The sequence below is a fragment of the Rhynchophorus ferrugineus genome, unplaced genomic scaffold (assembly GCF_030347505.1).
Source record: "Rhynchophorus ferrugineus isolate W39M unplaced genomic scaffold, kcgeb_rfMv2 rfM6, whole genome shotgun sequence".
Taxonomy (NCBI): Eukaryota; Metazoa; Arthropoda; class Insecta; order Coleoptera; family Curculionidae; genus Rhynchophorus; species Rhynchophorus ferrugineus.
Genome location: NW_027472585.1, coordinates 39,503,962 through 39,527,494, shown reverse-complemented (window position 1 = coordinate 39,527,494; position 23,533 = coordinate 39,503,962). Strand labels below are relative to the sequence as shown.

General features: G+C 30.2%; 1 protein-coding gene across 3 annotated transcripts in view; it reads right to left on the bottom strand.

Moving 5' to 3' along the window:
* The window catches only part of sns (sticks and stones), a 209,839-nt gene extending 188,601 nt beyond the window's left edge, over positions 1–21,238 (bottom strand). For all 3 annotated transcript variants that reach the window (XM_076407495.1, XM_076407497.1, XM_076407496.1), the window contains exon 1: positions 20,834–21,238. In XM_076407495.1, coding sequence (XP_076263610.1) covers positions 20,834–20,858 — 25 coding nt within the window. In that variant the 5' untranslated portion in view covers positions 20,859–21,238. The remainder of the gene's footprint in view (positions 1–20,833) is intronic.
* Between the last annotated feature and the right edge of the window lie 2,295 nt (positions 21,239–23,533).

The window sequence follows — 23,533 nt, the reverse complement described above, 5'->3', positions numbered from 1 at the left end:
TTATATGTTTTTTATTACACTTAGAGGTTCCACGTTCTGCCCAATAGGCTTATTTTTTAATTGTATTGTAATGTATTGCTTTTGAAATACTTTTATAAGATATATATATATATATATATATATATATATATATATATATATATATATATATATATATATATACATGGCATGTAGAAAATCACTTCATTAAGTGATCTGATGTATAAAATACGATCTTTATAAATTAGTCTTATTCTAAAGTATATATCTGCCCCATAATCAGATCAGATGTTAAACGTTTTAGTTTTAAGCACTTCACTATCACGTCGCATATTCATCTGATTAGCGGTACATTGGGATGCACTGACACTCTTTCGAAGTATTTCACACAAACACGTTGAATTCCACTCATTACAGGTTCTAGAGGAATATCGCGTTGTATCACATCGTTTGAAAGATAGTACGGAACATCGACAATCGTACGCAACACTCTATTTTGGAGCCGTTCAATGATGGATATATTAGATTTGCTAGCGGCACCTCATAGTTGGATTCCATATGACCAAATAGGCTTGAGTGTAGACTCATACATCAATACCTTGTTATCTAATGATAACTTATATTTGCGCCCGATGAGCCAATACATTTGATATAATTTAAGCCAAGTTGTTTTCGTTTAGCGAGTATGTGCTTCTTCCAGGTTAGGCGTTGATCTAAATGCATACCAGGATATTTAACATCCTCTGCTTGGGGGAGTTGACAATGATTTATATTCACTGGTGGACATTTTCTTCTACGGAGGGTAAAAGTTATATAGATGGATTTCTTTATATATAAAAGCATACATTATCTTATATAAAAAAGGTTCAACTAGTTTTTAAAGTGCCATATATGTTATGATATACACTACCGTTCAAAAATATATAAAAATGTTTTACAAAATTACTAGTTTCTTATCAATTTCTCCTTATTAAAAAAAAAGACATACGTGTTTTATAGCCACAAAGATTCTACACCACCAATTGTTGATTTCTTAAAATTTGTAGTTTTAGTTATTATTTTTATATTATATATAGATTAATCTTTTAAATATGGCTTTATGAGTCACGAAGGATATTTTATGCGCCAAATTGTCGAATAAAATCAGACATTATACTCTTACCATAGAACAATACCTAGATAATTAACTTAACATTATTTTTATCAGGTATGTATACAGTTATTTATATAAAGCATTTGTGTTCATATATACGTATATTGGTTTTAACAGACCCAACAGAAGAAATCGAATCAACATGAAACAACAGAAGAAATCAATACATAAAACAGACATAAAAAGTCACTTCACAAACTACATAAAAAGAGACAATATATAAGTATATTCAGTATAGTCCAAATAGTCTTTATAGTCTTTTAAAAACCTGTGTATGAATTATCATCAACTAAAAACTTAATTATTTTGAAGGTATTCATTTGATCAAAAGTATTCATGTTTCACAAGTATGTTTAACACTAACACAGAATGTTCTTTTTGTATAAATTTAATTATAGAACAATAAAATATAAAATAATACAATTCGTAGACCAACAAGATGAGACCGATTTTATTATATTTATTATATTATGTATTATATAGAGTACAGTAGTAGTTTAACATAAACATTTTAATGTTTTGTTGCGGTTCTTTAAAATATTACTATTTGATACATTTCCTCCATATTGACATATATAATTTGGGCCGAATTAATTCTCAAATACGCAACTTTCACAATAATCTTTTACTGAAACACAATAAAGTTAAACATAAAAACAGGTATCGACTTAGTCGTCTTTTAGTATAAGGGAACCAAAATACAGGAATTTTCATATATTTTATTTAAATTGATAGCACTATAGATATAAGGAAAAGGGTAAAGTTTAATATATTCAATAACTTTTATTTATATATACTTATATAATTTTTATTTATATTAAATTTTGCATGTTAACATCTATATATATGTATGTTTTATACTTTGTATATTTAAATGATCTTGTTTTAGCACATAACTATAAGTAATAATTTCCTATTGAATACATAAATTCCATTATTTGAAACCTAGAGAGGACAAATTACTTGATATGATCTTTTTAAAACGCGTAATATATAATACTAATTGTCAACAATAACGTTGAGAGATCATGAAAATTATTTTTCGGATCGAGTTACCTATTTCTATTCTTAATTGATTTTTTATTTTCATAATGCAGTGGTAGCTAACATCGAGGCTGTTCACACATGATACTCGAAGAAAACAAACATAAATGCAGATGTGTTAAAGACGTTTGACAAGTATTTGGGAGTCCCAATATTGTATTAAATTATTAACACCAGCCTTGCTATGCCGAAGAATATCGATATTTTACTTGAGGTTAAATGCAACGGGCCATGATGCTTTACCCATAATTTATTATTACCCAACTGTCTTGCCAAAAAGCAAAAAAAGGTTGTTTTATTATAAATTTTAGTCGTCTTTTCAATAGTTTGGATAACAAAACTAATTAAAAAATCCTCAGAGCAGAAATTTACCTGTAACTATATAATTTTAAAAAATTCAAGATTCAGAGCCAACAGGTTAAGCAGCAGAGTTTGATTTGTAAAAAGGAGACTTTAAAATATAAAATTAATCATACGAATAACAAATAACATAAATAAATGAAAAATAATTGCTTGTAGTGTTATATCACGTTTTAGAATACACATATTATATGACACTGGTAATCACAATAAAATTCAATTTTTTTATGCATAAAGATATGAAACGCTTTTGTCATAATTTTTTTAAACAATGGACCTACCTATACGTAGAATTTGTTGAATTCCTATTCCCAATAGTTCCCATGTATTATTTATATTGGATTTTGAGAATGTAAGTTGTCTAATGGATATACCAACTAAAAAAGTCATCTAGACAAACCGAAAAAGGTATTCAAAAGTTAATTAGCGCAGATAGAACTGGATATACCTACTATGGATCATCAAATGGGGAGGTATCTTTGTCATTTACAAATAAAAACTAAGAGCTAGTTAGGGTTAAAGTATTAAATCATTATAAAAATATTATTTAAGTATAAAATAAGAGTGGAGAAGATATATTTTTCAAAATATCTCAGCCGTGAAAAAAATAAAACGAAAGCAGCAATATTGAAATATCGACATCCAAGATATCAGTTAAGGCTTGAACCTGATTCTACCTAGCAGTCAGTTTGTTTTCTGTCATTTCCTTTATGTCCTCTTCGTCGCGGAATGAGTACGAAATTCAATTTTGCGTATTGTTTACGATTCCGAAAATGGTTCCTTCTGATGTTCTTATATTTCCAATTTTTCCCCTGGATGAATTTATATGATTTTTTTTTGTTTCCATTTATTTGCGAACGTAGTACAAATCATTTCCATAGCCAGCGAAGGCGCTCCAATTTTTGCCACTGTTAGAAATTAAGTTTTATTAAAATATAAGGAATTATCATGTCTTAACTTATAGAAAGAATATACCATATGATTTTAAAATTACTCAGAACTAGAATACTATAAAGAAATGTGAAACATATACATATATAAATGGTTATGAGCATGACTGGGATGGTTATGCCTTGTGGAATTTTCCACTGTTGCATATACGCATATGCAAGACATTTCCAATTACAATCACAACCATAAAATACATCCATTACCCAGCAAAATTCGAACCCGCGACTAACGCAAACAATATGAGGACTATCCTGTCGCCTTAACCACTGCACCTCCAAGCCGGGAAATTTCATACATATTATTGATATTAGTGAATATATGAACATATTTTAATAATTCAATCTCCTTTTAACCAACTATAAACAGTTTTGTCATCTTGACCACTGAGCCAACCAAGCCAATTAAATTAATTTTAGGTGAAAACTCATATCAAAGAAAACAAAACAATCATTGCAGTTTATAGGTTTGAAGCAGGTACTGAACCCTTGACTCTATATGACAAAATCTATGGAAAATAGTTTGGACCTTTTAATTGTGAAGTTTTAAAACTGTTATATAGACTTTCAGTTATCATTTATTAAAATCGCAACAGAATGAAATGAAGAACATTTTTACAAAAATGTTCCGAGTTAAAAACGATATGTAATTCAATATAATATCAAAAAAAAAGCAGAGGTAAAACTGTAGACATCGCTGTAATCATTATATTGAACTTTACGTTAAAATAAGATTAAACTACAACATATACTGGCAATTTTTTTTTCTGGCTTCTGGAACAATGACAATAAATATTCTAATACACGTATTTTATATTCTACTATATACACACAATTTGGCTTAATACCTACCTAAACCTATTTATCTATTTACAATATTATTTTAACTACTACCAACTTATGGCTTTGAAGACGGTGACAAGCCCAAAAAAATTAAAAATAATTGAATAATTTTGTAACATACAAAAAATTAAATTACCAACAAACAAATCTAAATTCACATAACTAAAATAATAGTATAACTAAGATAGTATCTAAATAGTTTGTTGGTAGTAGTTAAAATAACTAAATAGATAAATAGGTTTAGGTAGGTATTAAGCTAAATTGTGTGTATATAGTCGAATACAAAATACCTGTAGTGGATAGGTTAAATAAGATTTCAGTTTATTTTGATTTAATTATTACAACGATTATTATGTACATATTTTATTTTAAAAGGTTTTGTGTTAAAAATTTAAGTTTGATTATTTTTAAAATTTTACTGTGTTCCTTATTTACTTTTTGAAGTTGGTTCAATTATGTTGTTAAACATATTTTATAGATATATTATATAGATATATTTGATATAAATATCTGTTTTGAGAATACCCAGTTTTGTGCTTAATATTTAAAAAAACCAAAAAAACCGCTGATAACCATCGCTTGCCTGCTATGCTGAGCATGCCCTAACCATAAGAACATGTTCGACAATTAAAATGTGGTGATTTCAGCGTCCAAAACAAATTACGTCCTAGCCAGAAAACGTTTAAAGATGTAAAATTGTAGGAGTTATTAGATGAAAACCTAACACAAATTCAAAGCCAGTTGGCAGAGAAGTTGTTGCTTCAAAGGTATGAAAAGAAGTATTTTTGCAAAAGCAAAATAATCATCGCAAAATGACCAGAATACGCAGAATCAAACTGAAAATATTTGATATCATCCATGGTGCACGCACCTTCAAATCAGCACTTGGTTGATTTCGGAAAAGTTAAAAAATGGTTGGATAAATGGTTTAGCTCAAAAGAGAAACTGTTCTTTTGGAATGGCATCAATAAGTTACCTGGGGGATGAGCAAAATGTATAGAATCAAATGGCTAATACTTTGAATAACTACATTTCAACTATCTAATGTAAACAATGTATTTTCTGTAGCGATACACCTGGTAAACTAACTAGAAATAATCTATTAAATATAAAATCAAAAACTATAAGTTTTTCCTGTAGCGAATTTTCGTAAATCTATAGATATCCCAGCTTCGTGCGTAGATATTTTAAATTAATATTTAAACGGAAATTGAAAGACGAAAACTCCGAATGGCTTTCTGAAAGGTCGGCAAAAAGTTTCCTGCAAGCGTCGGTGGTCCATAGGGCAAAAGTTCCGACTTATTTCCATAAAACTTCCCGTCGAAACTAAAACTCCACTGGTACTGACAAACCCCCCGGCCCAAACCAACCCCCCAGGCCCTCTCGCCACTCGCCATTATGACGGAACGTCAACTTTTTAGCTGCGAAAAAGCCACCCCAAGGCCTATTAGTTGAGTTTTAATCGAAATGACCTCTGTTTGGTGACTTCGGTTCAGTTTTTCGTCGGACTACAAGCGAACGCTATTTAAAAGGGTTGATCCGGGACGAGGGACTAAAGTACGGTCCTGTTTAAACATAAATATAAAATAAAATTAACAATCCTAAGGGTCGCCTAATCGGTCAGTGTTTTAAGAAGCCATTATTGAAGCTGTAGAATTATTTATACAAGATTCCCGGTTCGATGTTAACGTCAGGAAAGTTCTTAAGCAAATTTTAAGCAAAGTTTGAACTTCGTTAAGCGTTTCTTTTTGAATTTGGAAGTTAATATTAAGTAGTTTTTTATAGTGATGAAATGAGTTTATTGAACCGGCTGGTACTATTATGTACTTTTTATAATATTAATACAGACTGATAGTATTAATTAGTGTTGGGAACTATCAACTGAAATTGACTATCGACTCATGACTATGACTGATTACATTTTACTATTTACTGTTTCACTCGATTGTTTTTCCACTTTTTACCAGTGACTGTTTCAATCGACTGTTTTCAGCCGCTATTTTCGGTCCGACTGATTTTGTTACTACTTACTATCGACTGTTTCAGTCGTACTTTTATTTACTATTTTTGGTTCTACTTGTTTCATTCGACTGATTTTTGACGTTCTGGCTCTGTCGTCCTAACAGCGACCTAGACAAAAATGTACCCAATTTATGCTTATATATATTTATATGTAATATGTTTAATTTTATGATTTTTTTTGGTAGCTTGCTTGTAAATAACAATATATTGTATATTAATATTATAGCATTTTGTTACAATATTTTTCAAGATTGTTAATGTAATAAGGTAAAAAGACTAAAATTGCGAATGATAAATAGTAAAATACTTTTGAGTGCTTTATGACAATAATATATATTATTTGGATTACTCTCTCGATTTTTGTTAAAAAATATTTCCGTTCAATAATAAATAATGCATTTATATCATTTCGGACTGAAACATGATATGACATGAGACTAGTAATTACTTAATTAATTAATAGTAATTACTATTTTCAGTCGCTAGTTTTTAACTCTCGATTGTTTTCAGGTATGAAGATAAAAATGTATGTTCAACTATATTTTTGATGTAGTACAAGTCCTCAATAAGTATCGTATGACAGACTTGTTCATAAGCTACAGAAAATGTAACCGAAATAATACAATGAACTATTAAAATTTTACATTACAGCCATAATATTTAGAGTCAAACAAGAGGAAGACTATTTTACCATAAAATAAGTTAAAGGAAATGTACCACAAAGAAATGGATTGGGGCTAATTCATTATCTCTACATCTGTGATATACCACAAATGGAATATATCACGATAGCTATATTTACTGATGATACTTCGATTCTTGTTATCGGAGACTATAGCGAAGAAGCCACATGAACATTATAATAGGTAAGTGAGAATAGAATTAACTGGACCCAAACTTCAAAAATACAAACTTACTGTAATGTACTGTAACAGTAAATAATACTGTCATTAAATATAGCAACAACGCTGAGTATCTTGGAATGAATCTTGATGTAAAAATTCGCCCGAAGGAGCATGTAAAAAAGGACAAAACTGGAGTCCAAATATAGGAAAATGTATTGGTTAATTGGAAAAAAATCACAGTTATCTGTACATAATAAATTACTGTTATGCAATGAAATACTGACACCTATATGGACATACAGAATTCACTTATGGAAATTTTCCGCAAAAAGTAATGTAAATACAATACAAGTTGTTCAGAACAAAGTCCTGAGAAGTATTGTAGGTGTACCCAGATACTGCAGGATTGATTACTTACGTTGGGACATTCAGATACTCACAGTCAGTCAAGAAATCAATGGAATTGCAAGGGGGCATGATGATGAGGACTACATTTTCATGTCAATATCGAAGTATTACAACTCTTGGATAATACCAGAATGTGACACAGATTCTAAATAATCTAATTATTTGATCTTGAGTAACCTAGTGCAGTGAGGTGCATTTAATAGAAAAACAACGGTGTTAATATATAAACACTATTACGCCAGAAACTAATATAGGGCCGATGGTCCTCTTAGATATATACCTATATTTAAGTTATTGTAAAGACAAATTGTAGGTTAGTTGGTAAAGACTAGTACCTATGTAATAAATAAATAGTAAAAGAAACAAGAAAGTTTACGATCTAATTGCACAATAGTATAAGTTTTACCTTTATTACAAATTTTAGAATTCGATCTAATTAATTCTAAATGTTGGAGACAGAAACAATGTTACAACTGTTACATTTTCTTCTCTTATTTTTTTCGAATCTTTTTTAATTTTAATTAAATTAAATATTATCTAAAAACAAATTAAAAATCAATAAGAAACTCAGGTCTATATTAACCAATACGTCAACTTGTTATTTTTAAAATATCTGTGATACGTCAACATCAATTACCGAACTGCTAGGCGTCTTAAGGAAGAATTTTTGAGTTAATAATTTTACGTTTAAATATTAGAACTAACGACCTCCGAAAATATACATCGATACACTAATTCAATATTAAAGTTATGAAGTATATCGAAGTTTTTCGCGTAACAGACGTCGGATTAAGAGCCGGAGGAGTACACGAAATGCCATTAAACAAACCTTAAGTTAATTTCTTTTTATGGGCGACTTTTATTAATTTTTAAAAGTTAATTTTTGCCGCTGTTTCGCTCCACGAGGATCGCGGCGAAAGTTTCATTTATCATTTACTAAAATCGCAACAGAATGATATGAAGAACATTTTTACAAAAATGTTCCGAGTTAAAAACGATATCTAATTCAATATAATATTAAAAAAAGTAGAGATAAAACTGTAAACATCGCTGTAATCATTATATTGAACTTTACGTTAAAATAAGATTGAACTACAACATATACTGGCAATTATTTTCTGGCATCTGGAACACATTTCAATGACAATAAATATTCTAATACACGTATTTTATATTCTACTATAATATAGCAATCTTTTTTAATTTTAATTAAAATTAAATATTATCTAAAAGCAAATTAAAAATCAATAAGAAACTCAGGTCTATATTAACCAATACGTAAACTTGTTATTTTGAAAATATCTGTGATACGTCAACATCAATTACCGAACCGCTAGGCGTCTTAAAGAAGAATTTTTGAGCTAATAATGTTACGTTTAAATATTAGAACTAACGACCTCCGAAAATATACATCGATACACTAATTTAATATTAAAGTTATGAAGTATATCGAAGTTTTTCGCGTAACAGACGTCGGATTAAGAGCCAGAGGAGTACACGAAATGCCATTAAACAAACCTTAAGTTAATTTCTTTTTATGGGCGACTTTTATTAATTTTTAAAAGTTAATTTTTGCCGCTGTTTCGCTCCACGAGGATCGCGGCGAAAGTTGTTTAATGGAAATTTGATTACGGTATGCTGATAATATGGTATTTTTTACGATAACGCCCAGTAGCGCTTTTCTTTCTTCGCGAAAGAAAATAAAGGTTGTCGAATTAATGTCGAAAGGTTCTTCGTCAAAAATTAAGTTTTTAGTGAACTTTAATATATAAATGCCCATAAAACCTAATTTTTTTACAACATCTTTATTAGATATGCTTAGTACGACCTTAATTATAAATTAATTTATTACTACATTGCATTTGTACTTGGATTAATTCACAAGCAAGACGAGTGCGAGATAAATAGATCAATATGTATTCCTCCATTATAAAATTATAACTTAAGGTATAGTTTACACTAAAGGTATATACTATATATAAGTTCGTATGGATTGGTTCGCTTCAATCTTCTGATATCCTGCGCGTGGTCCAACAGCTTCCACTTTAGTATGATTTAGTAATCTTCTTTCGTGTTTGAATGCGAAATATTGGTACTAATACACAACTTCGCAAATCTACTTGATTTCCAGGTCACCGTGCAGTTGTTGGTTACGTAGCGATGGGTATTGTTAAGTAATCGAAGAATTTTGTTTTGACAGCGTTGGATGACTATTTCAACTTTTGGTGTAACCCTATATTTGCACCCCATAGCTCCAAATTGGCTTTATGATTGTCTGAGAAAGCAATCTCTTTGATTTTAGATCAAGTTGAGAGTATCTTCCGACTAACCAGTATAGTTGTTTTATTTTGGTTCTAATGTATAGTTATTAGATATTAAGTGATTATACATAGTTATACATTACTAATATTTTTTCTGATTTTTTCCGTTTCTAACAATAAAATATACATTTGTTCAAAAATCAGTTAAAAAACAAATATTTTACACTAAACAATTTTTACATTTGTTGTAATAATAATATTTTTGGCTCATCAACACTAATTACTCAGCTCTTAGGCGTCTAAATAAAGAATTTTTGAGCTAATAATTTAACTTGTACCATAAATATTAGAACTAACCACTTCCGAAAGATTCTTCATAAAAACACAATTTTTAATGAAAACAACTACTTAAATAATGAAAAAATATTATATCAATATTGATCTGAATTTAGATAATATGTAAATGTTCATAAATAAAATTGGTGAGAAAATAATTTTCTGTAAATTTTAACTTCATACCCAATTTTTTTACTCATCAGTTTTACATGGATTTTTCCGTATTTTCCATAGTTTATGGACTAGACTGTTCAGATGACATATTGTTTAATTAACAATACACTAGTTCAATAATCAATTAAAAACTAAATTTTTAACACTAATATATATATATATATATATATATATATATATATATATATAAATCATCAAAAAATTGAATTAGCAAGAAAATAAATTTCTGTGTGAAAAGAACAAGCGGTAATTTAAATATTTCAACGTAGTTTAGATCTTGGAGCAAAAACTCGATCTCAAGAAGTTCCAGTTATTTTTTTAATGATTGTTTCTGTCGCGTATCATACCGTGTGTCGTTTTTCAGCGCTCTAATTGCATTCTGTGAAGAAAAGAAAATAATGTATTCCTGGTATCGCATGGTTTTCTAGATATAATACGATGAGGCATTTTAAAAAAGAATAGTCGAAGCATCAGCTTGATATACATGACATACACCATCCGTATAAAGTTGGAGTGGAGCCGAATTGGCGACCATCTGTGCCTTTCTAAGAATGGTAATAGGGTTAGAAATGACCATCATATTTACGACTTTTTTTTTAAATAACGTCTTCATAGTATTATCCGCTTCATTTGTTGTCAAAGCTTGACCGTGTTATAGCAATATTAACATTTTTAAAATGCATTGAAAATGTTTGATAATATAGCTTGAAGGTATATTTATGTAATACACGTGATCTTCGATGAAAAAAACATTCACATAGAATAGAGTTTAAGAATATGAATTTGAAAATACTTAGAACTTCAAAATAAAATGAACTCATAGATAACTTGCAGTATTAACGAATGATTTCTGTCTTAGTTTCTGCCTAAATTTTAGGATTTTTAGAAACTTTGTCAAAATGTGAATTTTTTAAATAGAAATATTAGGGTACTAACGTGCCTTTTTCCAATTTAATTTGACTGTAAACAGTAGGAAAGTGTTATAACTTGCTCTACAGTTTATATCTGTTCATTAATAGAACGTGATGATAGTAAAGGTTTTAGTCTACGCACTTCACTATTATCACTCATATTTAGCTGATTAACAGTATATTGGGTTCAAAATATCCATAACATCTATCTATCTTGCCGTATGTATATAATTCCTGTCGAAAATTTTTTTTATTAATTACATCTTACATTAAATATGCTTAGTTCAATCTTAATTTACAAATTAATGTTTTACTACTCTTCTGTTATACTTGCATTAATACACAAGTAAGGCGAGTGCGGGATTAATACATCAGTATGTATTTCTAAGCTGTTTTGGCTGGCGCACTAGTAAAGGCGACAGGACGGTCCTCCTACTGTTGCGATGTCGTGGGTTCGAATCCTGCTGGGGCATGGTCATGAAGTTATGTTTGTGATTATTGAACATTTGTAGAGCAAGAGTGCAAAATTCGACAAGGGAAATGATCCAAATCACGCCAGTAACCCATCTGGGTAAGACCGGAAGTCGTCTGGGATGATTTCTAAGTTGGTCGCTCGCCAGATCATGGTTCGGAGCCCACATTAAACAGTAGGTCCAGTCCAGATAAATCCTCATTTGTAAAAGGAAACTTTAAAGTATAAAAAAAGTTAAAAGGTATAAACATGTAATCATGTTTTCATCAAATATTATTTCCGTTTCACTAAATTTTTATTAAAATAAAACATTTAATTACTTAGAGTACCTTTCATAGTTTTAAAATAAAAGAAAAACCTCGCGGAATGACTTTGTTTCAGTTATGTTTATTTCCTTCAGTCAAGAAAACTTCTTGATAAAATATTTTCTCACTCTTTTGATCATAGAGTGAAATATTTGAGAAATGGACGAGAATCCTTAGGGGAAATCTACGGAGTCGCTGAGTGTTTTGCTAAACTCGCTGTACACATTTCGGTCTTTCTTCCGCGCGAAATTTATGGGCGGTAATCCATAACGATTGTCGTCTTCTATCTTGGCGGCCAGTCGAATAGCGTTATTGTATTTTGAAAGGGAAACGGGATAGAAGGAGATAATAGCGAGATTATTTTTTTGCGGGGGATTTCGTCGTTATGTCGTCAAAATGTAATTGTTGTCATCGGCCAAGGACAAAAACAAATTTAAAATTAAACGAAAATAGAACCCGAATAAGTAGGTAATAATTCGCACTAGACGTTAAGTTATTTTTTCATTGTCTCTTCAGATACTAGGTTTATAAATTAAAATTTTACTAAAACTATTTTTAAGTTTTCTTATTGAAATTTGGCACGGTTAAAGCTTATACAGAGGAAGAATTTTTAGGCATAATATTTTTGTGTATTATGTGCTACAAACAAATATATTCCAATAAAACAAAAAACGCCCAAATCAAGCCACCTGGAATAGCCGTCAGATCGGAGACACAACCGAATATTGTAGGTAATAAATACGTTAATTTGTGCATCAAGTGTTAAAATGAAGAATACATAGAATATTAACAGTTATAAGATAGTTTCGTACAATTTTAATTAGAATATATTGGGCATAAGATAAAGTAAAAAGCAATAGATTCATGTATCCAGCCATAGAAAATGAATCGAATATGAGAGATTTGCAAGGGCAAGACCGAAGAGTGATTTTGGTAAAGAAATTATTTTTATGTTATTATATTTATTGTTTCAGTAATATAGGTGAGAAATGAAGAAGAATAGAAGTGATCCTTTGTGTGGATTATATTATTCTAAATCTTGCTCGAAAGTCTCTATATGTCCAGTAATTTTTAGTCTATCCACTTCACTGTCAATACTTATATTTAGCTTATTATGAAGACCTTTATTATAAATAAGGTATGTAGTAATTGTTAAATGACGACTATATACATTTGCTGGAAACATCCCATATTTGGATTCAATAGGTATGACTAATTCAGTGTATGTAAAGTAAAGTGATAGAAAAATACACTCAGTGTAGTTACTATAAGGATTGAAACGATTTTTTAAGTCGTTTCGCCACTATTAATAAGTCTTGAGACTCAGATCATGATCCTGAATCAAAATTAGAGATTTGGAGAGAAAAAGGAAGTTTGTAATTAGAATTAGCTCCAAATGATAAAGCAATGATAACTAACGGTATTGAAACCGAGATAAATTACAGTGAAAAATAAAGTAATATTAAAATAAATAGGTATATTTTCGTATTTCGTATCTGCTTCCGGAAATTCTAGCAAACTCATTCAACGTTCATAATTGATTTTTCGCTATTTATCGAATTTATAAAGATCTATGAAGCTTTTTTACTTAAAAATCTTCATTATACGCGTGCATACAATATTGTGCAAACGGTTATTTACGACCTAAGTTTATGGATGTTGTTATGATGAGGGAAAAAGTTTGGGAACGGGGACAAAGGAAATAGAAAACATCCCATAGAAATGTATCAGAGCACATTCTATTTTTACTGTCACTAGAAAAAAATCAATAGAACGATGATAAATTCATAAAGATCGGTAAAGTTTCGGGAAAGTTTAGAGTATACTTTTTAAAGTTCGATTCAAAGATATTTTTATGTATTATTTTTATGTAATGTTCTTTGTGACATAAATTCTGTCGCCGTACCTTCGGCAATATCGAATGTATATGTTTATGGAAAAACGGGGATTTTCAAGAAAATATTTCATAAAATATATGTTTTTAGTTTAGATATATAAAATTATTAAAAATAATATTTAAATGTAAGGTATTTATAAGATAACAAAAAGTTCATTTTTATTTACTAAGTTAAGATACAAAGATAGTTGCTAGTATTATTATTATGTGTAAGATTGACCATATATTAACACCATAACCTAGAGATATTAATAATATTGTATAGAATAGAACAGGATTTAATTGAAACGACTTTTTATATGAAGAAGTCAGTAGTTGTGGAAGCGATATCATAATGCTAATTTAAATAAGATAATTTGTCAGTGTTATCAAGAGTTTTAGAACAAAATCAAAAGAAAAATTGAACATAGCGGAAGGTAAAATATCTGCATAGTTGTAAGCTTAAAGTAAAAAGAACCATTAAGATCACAACATATTGTAATTAATATATTTCAGCATTGACGACCCAAATTCCCAAAGGATGATGTCCAAAGATCCAAAGGTTTGATAGAAAGGAATAACGAAAAACCTTAATAACCTATTTTGATACTTTTAAATGTCAAAAAGGGGCTGAGGGATAATATTCTGATGAAATTTAAACAAAGATGTTTTATGTTTGAAAATGTTAAAAAAAGATAAAAGTTGTAAAGGTTCCTTAACAAAAAAAAATCAGGGAGGATCTAACAGAGATAACTGATGAAGTAGAAAGAAAATGATAGATTATAGGATTGAAATCTCGCTATATCCAGCAGAGTAGGAAGGGTAGATAGTACATATAGTACAATAATCTATATATATATATCGATCATTGGGAAATGATAACGGTAAAATAAATCTTTATCACAAGTACGTTCTTCGATTACAAACAAATCCAACTATATACAAGGAAAACAGAAACGAACACTCACTTATATGCTAGATAATGGTAGGAAGAGGAATATTGAGGGTACGATAGTGAGATGTGAGGCAGAATTAGGAACTATACTTCAGAATCAACACTTGAATAATGGCAATAAAAAAAAACAATAAAGCGTAAATCTATTACAAAAACTTATAAGCTAAAAACTGAAATTACAAGCAAAAAATATTATCTGAACTGAAAACAGAAGCACAATCATTAATCTAGAAGGACAGATGAAACAATTTCGAGTACAAACAAGCCAACAATTTTTTAATTATTTGAAAAATCCATTTTTGGCCACAGTGAAATTGATCGGTGGTATTAACAAAAGAAGATCTGACTAAAAATAAACATAGTTGTGACCAGAAGAAATAAAAATTGAAATTAAACAAAGAAGAGAGTCTGGAGAAAGTCCCCGAATAAAAAATCAACTGAAAACTGTCAAATATACAAAAAAGCAGGACAAGAGTAAAGCAAATGATACAAAAGGCAGAAAAGAAAGCATCGATACAATTTTGTATCTGAAGATAGAAAACTATATTTGCCCATAGGAAGCAATATACGAAAAATATATATACTAACAAGAAAAAATTGACATCACAGAAGAGTCATCTCCTAAAACTGAAGAACTGATGAGTGTATTATGAGGATTGAAGAAAGGAAAAGTACCTAATGAAGATAATATAGTATCGGATATTACTAGTGGAGATGTACAATAGAATATAGATGTACAATAATTATAGAATGATTACTTTGTTGTGTAAACCCAAGCAGGACTAAGATCTTAGAAGTTTGAAACCAACCCTGTTAATTACTGTGGAGCTGATAGGAGCTTTTGCAAATAATGTACCAATAACAACTGATATGTACATAAAATCTTAAACTGATGGAATATGGTACTAAAAGAATATGGAATAATAGAAGAGCCAGAAGAAGAGGTACTAAAATTTCCAAATTGATGAAGTAAAATAGAACAAGAAAATGCATCTGGGTATAGAAATCGAAAGTATTGGAATCTAGAAAAAGGAAATTTTTGCCAGAATTGGAAAAACTATAAATTTGCTATAAATAGCTATTATCAAATAAAACTAAAATAGAGGTGCTCAATAATTGAGAACTATAAAAAATATTTAAAGGTTTTGAAGAACAAAAATATAAAGTGTCATTATCTTTTATATTAATCACAAAAGAATTATGACAACATGACAGAACATATTATTTTGAATTCGATAAAGACAAAAGACCATGGTAAAGTTTAAAATAAAACAAATGACAAGGATGACCGTCTTTGCAAAATAATTAGACCATGAAACTACCGCTCTGAAAAAATCGGATTTTACACGGCGTGAACAGGTGAGATTGCAGTGTGTTTTAATTGAATTATTTTTTGCTCAATTTAATTTTCGTTCATTCATTAAAACGCAGCTTTTGCCACCGAATTCCCCGTTTATTAATCAATCGCGAAAGGTAAGATTTAAACTTTCGCCCGTCTTTTTAATCTCTTAAATTTTCATCTTGCTGCATCTATGATGGATCGTCATAATGAAATTGCGACACGTTAAAAATGAGCTGATAAATATAAATGTTTTACAATTACGAGTCAAATTGCAACTAGTTGTGCAGGTATGTTGATTGTAAAATGAAAACTCACGACTCATACCTGAGAATTTTCGCTGGGAATACCTTAAAATTGCGTTAACCTCAATCTTGGCGAGATTTAAATGTTAACGAGCTATACACTCGAAGAAAGAATGGGAAAATATTAAAAGTTCATACAATGGGATTGTCAACATATTCAGTAAATACCACGGGTAATATAATAGAGGATTTAATTTCTTACTGGCACGATATGAGCAGTGCTAAAATGGAAACAACGCCATAAAATAGGGAAAGTTTTTTTACTAACGTCCGCTGGTGATAACTGCTACAATATTATACTAGTTTAGTTCAGGATGAACTATTTGACAACCTGACAATAACTTATACAAATACAAAGAGGATTTAATTTCTTACTGGCACGATATGAGCAGTGCTAAAATGGAAACAACGCCATAAAATAGGGAAAGTTTTTTTACTAACGTCCGCTGGTGATAACTGCTACAATATTATACTAGTTTAGTTCAGGATGAACTATTTGACAACCTGACAATAACTTATACAAGAGAAATTAAGAATAATAATAACAATAAGATAATAATATCTAAAAATACACTAATTTTTTGTCGGTTAAAGAGAAACTAAGCTATTTCTGTGACAAGGGATCCATGACGAATTGATTAAATTTTACAGAACTACCTACGCTGATGTGAAAGGTCTCTTGGTTTCGATGACAACATTTGTTATTTAAAATCTCAGCTAGAAAAAAACCTATTATATAAAAACTATTCGTTAATTTTATTCAAAATAACAATACTCATTAATATCTATGGCTTGGGGAATAATATGAATTCTAATCACACGATATTATATGAGTTTACCAAAATATTTAATTCAACACAATACATAATGTAATAGAAACAATAGAATAATAAATGGAAACTGTCAGATACATTTTGGGAATATTTCGGATTTTAATCAAACACTGTAACAAAAATGTTGGGATATTTCGGTCGTAAATAGGATCAGAATTCGTATTTTAAAATTCGCTTCATAATTCCCTACAAATAATTGAATGTTCAGAAATATTCATAAAAATGTGACATTAAAAAATGATTTAAAGCTTTCTTTTCGATATACACGGAACAAACCTTTCAAACTAATTTGCAAAATGTTATTATATACTAGGCGATATATCAATATATAATGTGGTATATATAATAATATGTGGTATAATATATATAATATACTCTGAAGTACACAGTCATAAAAATATATATATGAGAATCATAGAGAGAATTTTTAATATATATACTTCCTACCTTTCATAATATTATGAAAGGTAGGAAGTATATATATATATATATAGACAACATGGAATTAAAAGGCTTCAAAACCTACGTTGAACGAAGACAAAGCGAATGTTTAAGCTCAACCTTGTTATAAATAATGCCTGATATAACAAAAAATTATATACAGAAGAGGTTTATATAAAAGGTATAAAAAAAGGAAAAATAGAAATGGCGATAGGAACTTTTGCAGATGATGTATTCGTAACTACTGAGATACATCTAAAAATATCTTAAAAATCTACCACACAGAAAATCTTACCAGATTTGGATATACCACTAGCAAATACTATAGAGATTACAGTTATTCAAACAGAACATTTAATAAACATATAAGAAAATGTATATTAAACAACATATATATAGATATGTTGATCTACAATAATTAGAGGTGATAATAACACAATGTAAAAATATTTAATTCATAACGAGTCAGATAAAAATTCACTTGTTCGCAGAAGAATTATTGTATTGAAATCGTAAAACGCCAACATGATACTATTAGATTTTCAACAGCCACCAACTCAATAGCCGGAATACATTCATTCATAATTATCAATCGATAAATCACCATTCTCAATAAACGGAACTAAGCTGAATAAATTTTACATAAAATAAAGTTGTCTTGTACCAACTTTCTAATTTACTGGATATGCTCCTTATTACTGGATTCAAAACCTCCCTAGTATAGAGATATACAGCATGATAAAGTTCGGATAGATATTAAAGAAATAAAATTATTCAGGATAACTGATAATACCTAAATTATTTGAAAATAAGCCTATAGGACTAATATTACGTTAAGTTCATTAGATGATGTTTAGAGGTTGTACTTTAAAAAAACGAGTAGTACTTTTATAAAGATTCATTTCAAAGATATTGTTTCATAATGTAAGATTCGTTATAAGAATATATTCAGTGTACATAATTTTATTGAACTAAAACATTTTAAAAGCCGTGGCAATTAATCTTTGTCTCTTATTTAAAGTCATTCAGACATGTTTTTGATAAGGCAAACCTTTTCTGTATCCGATATGTGTAATTTAACAACGTACAAGTTTGAATAATACCGTGATACTAGTGTTAACATAAGAATGTAAATAGATTCCTAACATTCACATTACTTTTTTCTATTACTATTTTCGCGCATCATTCAAAATTATTACAATTTCTCTATTCTCTTATTATTTATATTTATAATTACTGCAATCCCCATAACCTTATTTACATTTAGTTTTTTCAACATTTAAACTCAAAAAATATCGTTATTATTTTTTCAACTTAACTGTTACAACTGAACCATACATTCTTTAAACAAACTTAGTTTACAAAACAAAAAATATATTGATGAAACATTTATGAACTTATATTGAACAAGAAGCCGGTAAAAAAATAACTTGTTCAGACAGATTACTATAACGAAATTATAAACACCAACACACACCTTTGTCACCAGTCATTAATTCTCGACCAGAAGAATCACTTAAACCGCCAACTCGATAGCCTGAATACACCCAGTCACCTGTATCGATGAATAAACCCAATTATCTACCTTTCATTTCAGCGAAAACCAAACGAGAATTAAAATTATGCCGAACGATGTTTTAACTCCTTTTAATTTAAATATTGTGAAAGGTTCTAGTGATTAAAATTCAGAAAATAAAGAAACATAACACAATTAATTAATAATTTTCAGGAAGGTGATAAAAATCAGTTTCAATATGCTGTTTTTTTTTCCATCTTTTCTCATTTGCCCTTATCTTTCGTACATATCAAGTTCAATATGCTTCAGGAAGAAATTTAATATAGGAGGTTGTCATATATCAGCGGTGAGTTTCCCCGGATAATATAGTGTTGTTTCATGGGAAAGAATTTATATCCTGAAATATCTAACCTTCAGTTACAAGTTTTAATCGAAAATATTAAATTAGATATTGGTTTTGCCTATTTATAGCAATTTTTTAGATTCATTAGATAGATAGATAGATTTAGATTTTTGTTCGGAATGACACACCCTGCGTAAGTTCTTAAAAAGTAAAAAGGGTTAATGATGTATTACTTTAAAGATACGGCAAGAATGTTGCTCAACTAAAAATGTGTATGAAAAAAACATCTGGAATTCGTAAAAGATCATTTTTAATATACTTGAAATATACGTATTGAAAGTGTTTATATATTAACAAAAACCCCATATAATATAGTGTTATTTTATGGGAAATAATTTATATCACAAAATATCTAACCTTCAGTTTCGAAAATATTAAAATACATATTGTTTTTACTTATTTATATCGATTATTTAGATTTTCCTTTGAATATAAAACACGCTGTGTAAGATTTTAAAATGTAAAAAGGCTTAATGATGTATTACTTCAAGAATGTGGCAAAATATTGGTCGGTTTTATATATAAGAAGTATATAATACATCACATTTGAAAATGTCATTTTCAACAGTTCATAAAACATAATAATTAAAAGTGTTTATATATTAACAGAAGCTACTTACAGATAGATAAAGTACACATATATTATGATTATTTAATCAAGAAAAACACACTAGGGGATAGTTAACAACCAAACTGGCGATATCACTGAACTATGACAAAAATCATAACAAGTACAGATCACTGTAAAAGTAGCCAGTCTCTTCACTGAACCCGAAAAGTGTTCTAAATATTTATACCCGAGATATGAAACTTTCAGTTATGAAAATATTAAATAAGAAATTGTTTTTACTTATTTATATTGATTATTTTGATTTTCATTTGAATATAAAACACACTGTGTAAGATTGTAAAATGTAAAAAGTCTTAATGATGTATTACTTCAACAATGTGACAAAAATATTGTTCGACTTCAAATTAAGAAGTATATAAAACACCATACTCGAAAATATATATTTATAAAACGCTGGTGTTCGTTATATGTCATTTTCAACAGTCATAAAACATAATAATTAAAAGTGTTTATATATTTATGGAAGCTACTTACAGATAGATAAAGTAAACACATCCATTATGATTATTTAATCCAAAAAACACACTAGGGGATAGTTAACAACCAAACTGGCAATATCACTGAACTATGACAAAAATCATAACAAGTACTGATCACTGTAAAAGTAGCCGATATCTTCACTGTACCCGAAAAGTGCTCTAAACGCTCCGTTTTCAAAGCCTTCGGTGCCCCGTTGCGAAACTAAACTTCTCGACGGAACCACGACACATCGCGAACTCACTGGCAAAAGTCCCGATAGACGTTGGTGCAACGCACGAAGTCAGTGTCAGAAACCTCCCGATCCGATTGACAATAAAAAATATATAGTCCGGAGTCAGTCAGACCCGCCCGGAATTGTAAAGCCTCGGATCCGGCGTCGCAAAAGCTCTGCATGGGACTGATGTTCATTCACGTGCAGGCTCCAGAACGCCAGATCTCGACTACGGCCGAACGGCGTTCGGCTCGTCCTCGGTCGCCCATCACCTGTTATGCCGTTCTTGAGGCGCTGCTGGTAGAGCTGGCCCGACGTGATGGAAGACGGTGCCGTCGCCGGGCGCAATAAGGGAGGATGTGTGTGTGTGTCTTTGCGGGTAATTTTTTAAATTACCATCGCATGCGGCCGAACCGGGGCGACGGGAAGCCGCGAAAAAAATCGCTTCCGTTTTTTTACTAATTATTTTCGTTGTCGTTTATTAACAAAGTTGAAAATATAATTTTCCTCCTTAGTCTTTCATATGTAAAAGTGACTTATTGTAGCATATGTTATTATTATTTTTTTATTACTCTTCGTGAGTCCACAATCTGTCCTATTGGCAATAAGTATTTCTTCTGTTTATATTATATATACATGGCATGTAGAAAATCACTTCATTAAGCAATCTTCTGTATAAAATATTATCTTAATTAATTAGTCTTATTCTAATGCTTATTCTAAACTCTACATATGTCCAGTAATCAGATCAGGTGGTGTTAAACGTTAGTCTACGCACTTCACTATCACGTCGCATATTTAGCTGATTAACGAGTTAATTCGCATGCACTGACAGTCATTCGAAGTTCTTCACACAAACACGTTGAATTACACTCGTTATAGGTTCTAGAGGAATATCGCGTTGTATCACTTTATTTGAAATATAGTACGGAGCATCAACAATGGCACGCAACACCTTATTTTGGAACCGTTGAATGATGGATATATTAGATTTGCTAGCGGTACCCTATAGTTGAATTCCATATATCCAAATGGGCTTGAGTATAGACTCATACAGCAATACCTTGTTATCTAATGATAACTTGGATTTGTGCCCAATGAGCCAATACATTTGATATAATTTTAGCCCTAGTTGTTTCCGTTTAGAGAGTATGTGCTTCTTCCAGGTTAGGCGTCGATCTAAATGTATACCAAGATATTTAACATGCTCTGCTTGGGGGACTTGACGATGATTGATATTTACTGGTGGACATGTTCTTCTACGCAGGATAAACGTTATATGCGTGGATTTTGATTCATTGGCTTTAATGCGCCATGTCTTCAACCATAATTGTATTTGCTCCAGGTGGGTTTGTAGGTTTATTGATGCTGTGACTGGGTCTTCATGGGATGCTAAGATTGCTGTATCGTCTGCATATGTTGCCACAGTAGTTATTTTTGTGGTGGGCAGATCAGCCGTATACAGAAGATACAGTACTGGACCCAGTACACTACCTTACGAAACTCCTGAATATATGGGATTTAGTTCGGTATATTCATCGCCTTGATTTACAATAAAATGTCTGTCAGTGAGAAACGATTTTAGTAGCTGATAGTCCGGATGAGGGAGAAGTTTCTTTAGTTTAACCTGCAAGCCCGTATGCCATACTTTGTCAGAAGCCTGAGATATGTCTAGGAAAGCAGCCGAACAATATCTTTTGGCATTTAGGTCAGCGTTTATTTGGTTTACAAGTCTATGCACTTGTTCTATGGTCCCATGCTTATTGCGAAAGCCAAACTGATGTTCTGGAATAATTTTTCTTTTTTCTATTATATAGTTTAGTTTTTTTATGTATAATTTCTCGAAAACTTTCGAGATTATCGGTAATAAACTTATAGGTCGGTAGGAGGTCACATCTTCTGGTATTTTTCCTGGTTTAAGTATCATTAATATTTTAGCTACTTTCCAGATACTAGGGAAGTAATTAATTCGTAGCATAGCATTAAATATATATTTTAATAGTTTTATAGCCTTTTCTGATAGTTCTTTTAAAATTTTGCCAGTAATTAAGTCATAACCAGGAGCTTTTTTAATATTAATCTCTCTCATTATTGTATGTTTAACTTTTTTGACCGTTAATTTCTCGTGCGGTAAATCCATTTGAAATGGCGAATCTAGAAAGCTACTAATTTTATTTTCGTCATCTTTATGTAGCTGAGACTGGAAAGGTTTAAAAACATTTTTTAAGTGTTTTGAGAAAATGTCGGCCTTCTCTTTATTGCTTCTCGCCCAATTATATTCGCTTGTTTTAATAGGTGGGTTATGCTGCTGGGATCTCCTAAGCTTTTTTGTTGCTTTCCACAACGAATAGTCTGTAGCCTCGGTTGATGTCAAGTTTTCTAGGTATTCTTGAATACCTTGGTTCTGTTCGATTTGGATTAGATCTCTCAGCTCTTTTATGGCCCTATTAAATTTTCTTTTATTCTCTTCAGTCCTTTGCTGT